The 6,000-nt window shown below is 40.8% G+C and overlaps 1 protein-coding gene across 1 annotated transcript in view; it reads left to right on the forward strand.

The window, feature by feature from the left end:
- LOC121865264 (WD repeat-containing protein 35-like) overlaps positions 1-4,786 on the forward strand; it is an 88,832-nt gene extending 84,046 nt beyond the window's left edge. The window contains exon 4 of the mRNA XM_042364621.1: positions 4,423-4,786. Within this exon, the coding sequence (XP_042220555.1) occupies positions 4,423-4,600 (178 nt within the window). The 3' untranslated portion in view covers positions 4,601-4,786. The remainder of the gene's footprint in view (positions 1-4,422) is intronic.
- Positions 4,787-6,000: the final 1,214 nt, after the last annotated feature.

Genomic DNA, 6,000 nt, shown 5'->3' on the forward strand with positions numbered 1-6,000 from the left:
ACTGAACGAGTTGGTACACTTAGCTGTTGTTGTCGTCGTTGACGTATCCTTGGTGTACTTCTTCACCACCAGCTTGGTCCTCCCATTACTCACAACTTTCCACTCGCTTGAGTTTTCGTCAGACACTGGCTTTACTCGTCCAGCCTCCCCTTTTAACTTCGCCAGCTCTTCTTTTAATTTCAGGTTCTCCAACGTGGCCCTCTCAATTTCTTCATTTGCCTTGGCCAATTTTTCCATGGACCACTCCAGTTTGGTCAACAAACTCTCATACCCAAGACCGCACATAGCACTGGCCATATCTGATAATTATCCCTCCGGAGCTAACCCTGCCGTGACCTTTCCCCTAGTGAGGTCAGAACATTCGCGGGGGTTAGGTAACAGAGATACCCGTGAATGTTAAAAATCCGTGTACTATTGCTGCCCCCCCCCCCTAAACGGGTAATAGTTTCATTAGGTTGAAAAATATTTACCAGTAACTACCAGTAAACAATGGAAACGATGCACCAACACACCACCAGCTGTGAGTGTCGGTACAGTTGCCAGGGCAGATCTCTTACGAGCCCAAAGTAGCCAAATCCATGGTATGGTAGCACAGGACGATGTAAAACAAAGTATTCTTTTATTAAAGTTAATTTATAGATACTGGACATAAATTTTTGTTCATTACATTTGAAACATCAATCTTTGTTAATTAAATTTAAAACAAGAGAAAACTACGATACTGGATTTTCATTAAAATATTACATCACAAGTATATTTTACCTTAACTGTGACTGAATGAATATATTCTCGGAAATAAATATGGAAATGTAATATTTTTGCTGGAATGACGTACATATTATAGTGGGAAGTGGGATAAAATCATGACGAAAGACTCGCTTTCTTTCGTTGTTCATAATATTTTACCGTAATCGCTTTTCGAATGGTTTTCAGTTAAAAAACTGTTGTACTCGTACTGTATTACAATAATATTCTAACCTATCATTAGCCTTATAATCCCACAACTAAAAACCATTCGAAAAGCGATTACGGTAACATCTTTTGAACGAAAGAAAGCGAAAGTCATTGCTTTCGTCCCTCTCCACTGTAATACGAACATCATTTCAGCAAAAATATTACATTTCCATGTTCTCAGAAATAAATGGTAGTTTTGTTGAAACGTAATGTACAGTATTTAACATTAAAATGCAAAAATAGCTATAAAAACAATTAATACACCCGTAATGTACTGGCTGGCATCTCCACTCGTCCCTGCCAGTCACCTCCTCCCCGCTCTATCCCTCCGCCTCCTCCCCGCTCTATCCCTCCGCCTCCTCCCCGCTCTATCCCTCCGCCTCCTCCACATCGTCACTACTGTTGTATTACAATAATATTCTATCCTAATTGACTTGAATAAATACTACGATACCATATTTCTGAATATTTTCATTAAAATCCATCCAAATCATTTTCCTTGCCATCGGCAGCACCAAACAGCTTCTCCCAGTCCTCTCCTTGAACAGGGCTAGAGGGTACGTGTTTTTCGAATCGTTTTCAATTAAAAAAATGTTACATCACACGTATATTTTACCTAAACTGCGCCTGAATGAATATATTCTTGGAAATAAATAGTAATTTTGCTGAAACGTGATGTATTTCAATGTAAAATAGGATAAAATACATGACGAAAACAAAAGACTTCACCTAACCTTCCAATGTTCAAGAGATGTTACTCGTTTTTTTAATAGTTTTCGGTTAAAATACTGTTATATTACAATGATATTATATTCATACTGTGCTTGATATACTACATTCACAGAAATGAAATATTTTTGCTGAAATGACGTAAGTATTACAGTGGAATGTGGGACAAAATCGTGACAAAAACACTGCTATTGCGTATATGTGAATTAGATATTTGGCCTGTAAGAGGGGATATCATCTTTACCAGCCACTTGGATAATTTGTAAGTAACAGAACCCAAATATCTAATTCACATATGCGCAATAGCAGTTTTTTAATGCCGCAGTTTAGAAGTACAGCATACTCTCGATTTAACAGAATCCAATACTGTACAACAAATTCAATTTAGCGGAAGAAATTTGTTCCGTTATTTTTCACTCGATTAAATGAACTTGTTTACTGATTCGAGATTAATTCCATTAATATGCTCACACCTACAGAGATGCCTCAGACACATGATATGTACATAGAAACATTATTCATGGCTTACCTTAAACTAGGGGGTTTGGTGTTTGTTTAATTTTTTTTCTATAATTTCCAAACTTTTTTCCAGTTGCTAGCTGCACTCTTTTGACTTTCTCCCACACACCACTTCCTCTGAGACTTCTGAGAGACTTTTGGCATGATGTCTAAGCACAGTAGTTAGTTGACTGAGATGTATCTCGGTCTACATCTCAGTCAACTAACTAACTAACTAACGTGGTGGTGGCAGGAACACGGACTGAGTGGATGTAAGCAAACCCTATGCACCAAGTGGCGCATTTGGCACGGAATTTGACCGAATCACACTCAATTTAGACTAGTTTGCTAAATCGAGCAAAAATATCAGAAATTCAATTTAGTGGAAATTTTGATAAAACGGAAAGGCGTGGCTCAAATTAGTCCGTTAAATCAAGAAAATACTGTACAGTGAACCCTCGCTTTACGCGGTTTCACTTTACGCGTTTCTACATTTATGCGGTACCCTGCCAGAACCGGAATTCCCACTTTACGCGGTGCATCTGCTCATATACGCGGGTGAAGTATAATTTTTTTATTTAGCTCATAAAATTCATACAAATTATAGGGCCAGAATATAATTTACATTGCTGGAATTCTTACAATTTGATGATCATTTTGAATATAAACATCATAGATTTTGCATTAGATATACAAATTTTAGATCTAATGCAAGTATTTTGTTTACTCAGAGCAAATATGTTATCTTTTGTGCAAAATATATGACGTGTATATTCAAAATATCCCTGGTCTTGCAAGTAATCCAGCAATGTCAATTATATTATCCTAACTTTAGTCTGAGTTATTATTTATTACTAAAAATGTAAATATACTGTTATAACCCAATCATTTCTCTGGTAGGGAGGGAAGGTGGGAGTGAAGGGTAGGGAGGGAGGGAGGGACCCAGGGAGCAGGTGGGAAGAGGGGGGGAGGTGGGGTATTTTGATTGACAGATAGTATTTCGGTAAGTATATTTTGTTTATTTATTGAAGATATTTGTTTTAGCTCATAAAATTCATACAAATTACCGGGCCAGAATATAATTTACATTGCTGGAATTCTTACAATTTGATGATCATTTTGAATATAAACATCATAGATTTTGCATTAGACATACAAATTTTAGATCTACTTTAAGTATTTTGTTTACTCTGAGTAAATATGTTATCTTTTGTGCAAAATATATGACATTTATATTCAAAATATTCCTGGTCTTGCAAGGAATCCAGCAATGTCAATTATATTATCCTAACTTTAGTTTGAGGTATTATTTATTACTATACCTTAAAATCTAGTGGTTTTCCCCCAAACATTTCTCAGAGAGGGAAGAGCCAGCGAGTGTGAGAAGAGGGGGGAGGGAGTTGAGTCCATTATTTGAATGGACATTAACTTGGCGACTGTATTTCTCTTAAGTATTAATTGTGTGCATGTACCATCAGAAAATTAAGATGTTATTTTTACTAGAACATAGGTATTGTGTCGGAAAAAGTGGAGTTTGGGGGTCAGCCGGTCTCTATTTCATTTAATCCCATGTGTTATGTTGTTCACTTTATGAGTTTCTCGCTTTACGCGGGCCTCCGTGGGTTCAATTGACCGCGTAAAGTGAGGGTTCACTGTATAGGTACGGGTGTGGAGTGAGTGTCTCCCGCACATGAATTTTCACACACATGCTCTGTGTGAACAGTCTCATTGAAGTTCAGAAATTTCTAAAACACGCAAGTCCTCATGTGCAGAAAAAAAAACTTTCTCCTGTGAAGCGGGCCTTACACCATAATATGAGAGCTGCAGCTAGCCCCTGCAGTTTGAAATATTGTTGTAGGGTACCATAAGTTTTCTTTACAAATAAGCAGGGTCTAATTTGCGAATATCCTATAAGGGTGTTAAAATGTCAATTGCAGATAAGCGTGGCTGTGAAAAGCGAGATATTCCTGGATTGAATATACTCGTTACTGTACTGCACTGTTTTATTTATGTTATTTGGACTAATACATATACTCAGAAGTACCGTTTCTCATAAAAAATGCTTAAAAATGTGTATATATTTGGGGGACATTTTTCCCCATAGCAAATTGGAAAAATAGCTTCAATTTATGAAAGGTTTTTCAGAAACTCACCCCTTTCCTTTCATAAATTGAATCAATCATGTACAAGGTTTTCTCCATAATATGAACAGGCTTTAATACCACATGAATTTTCTTTCAGGGTTAGTGTCTGTCCAAGCTGCAACACACGATTTGCAACCTGCATTGTAACAGGCCGACCAATAATGGATGTAACTGCTGTATGGACATGCTCAGCCTGCAAGCATTCTGCACTGGAACAAGATATGACCATGCGAGCCCACTGTCCTCTGTGTCATTCTGTCATTTTGTCGAATTAAATTTCTTCAGATAGAATATAAAATACTGTAATACATTACATGACACATTCAACTCTTCTAAGGGCAGTTATATATAAAACTAGCTGTGACAGTATGTTTAACTGATGGAGCAATTTTAATTTTTGAATTGGAATATAAGTTGAGATATGGAAAATTACCTTTATATTTTATAGGCATAATACAGAATTCATTTTTATTTCCCCTATGCACCATTTATTTTTCAGTTAGTGTAAATATTAAATAGCACACTGTGAGAGGTTGGAGTCATAGACCAAGTTCTCTATAGACTTTATTATCACAGCGTCAGCTGGACACTGGCCACTGGCGCTGCCAAGGACAAGCCCCCCCACTCAACATGGGAAAACATATCGTACGATGGTACACTCTTACATCTCCCCCCCAAGTTAAAAGGAAATGACAATGCACCTTTGAACTAACAAAAGGAAAACAATGCATTCATAAAAACAACAATAATGCAGGAAAAACGAGTCAAACAAAGGAAAAATAACAAAAACAAAAAAAAACCTCTAAACTGATTTTACATCACATACGCTACACCACGTAGTCCGTCAACCAGCCCGGAGGCCTACGGCCTCTCCTGGGCCTGGCCACGCTCGACTGGGGAGGGGCCGTGGGTGCCGAGGAGGGCGCGGGTATGGAGGGCACAGCAGAAGGGGGCCCAGGAGGCACAGCTTGGTGCACCACCGGAGTAGTAGGCACAGGTGTGGAGCCGTTTCGCAAGTGGCGTCTGTTTCGGATGGACACCCTGCCACTGCCACCCAACCTGACGGCATACTGCCTGTGAGGGCGGGCTTCCACCACTATGCCTGTCCTGTCCCAGAGCTTGGTAGCTGCGTCCTGCACACGCACCTGCGTGCCCACGACTAGGGGAGCCAGCTGGCGGGATACCTCCCTCCGCGACAGGACCCCATCCTGTGTTTCGGCCAAGCGCACCTCCCTCATACGAAGTGCCCGCCACCAGTGCTGGTCCACCTTATAGTGCTGTCTGGCCACGGGAACGCCGTCACGGAGCTGGCGGCCGGTGGCAAGTTGGGCGGGCGACTTGTTCACCCCCCGCAGAGGCGTGTTCAGGTACTGGAGGAGGGCCTGGGATGTCCTATCGCAGTCCAGGCTACCCCCGGGCCCAGTATTATCCCTGAGGAGCCTCTTGGCAGCCTTGACCCCAGCCTCTGCCCTGCCATTGGACTGGGGGAAGTGGGCCGACGAGAGGCACACCTCGATCCCCCATGACTTGAGGAAATCTGTCATCTCAAGGCTGGCAAGGTTGGTACCTCCATCTGTGGAGATCTGCTCAGGTACCCCCCACCTCGTGAAGTAGGCCCGCAGACTGGCGATGATTTTTCCAGAGGTGGCCTCGTTGGGGAAGTGGGCGATCTCCA

The sequence above is a fragment of the Homarus americanus genome, unplaced genomic scaffold (genome assembly GCF_018991925.1).
Source record: "Homarus americanus isolate GMGI-L3 unplaced genomic scaffold, GMGI_Hamer_2.0 scaffold21978, whole genome shotgun sequence".
In the NCBI taxonomy this organism is placed as follows: domain Eukaryota; kingdom Metazoa; phylum Arthropoda; class Malacostraca; order Decapoda; family Nephropidae; genus Homarus; species Homarus americanus.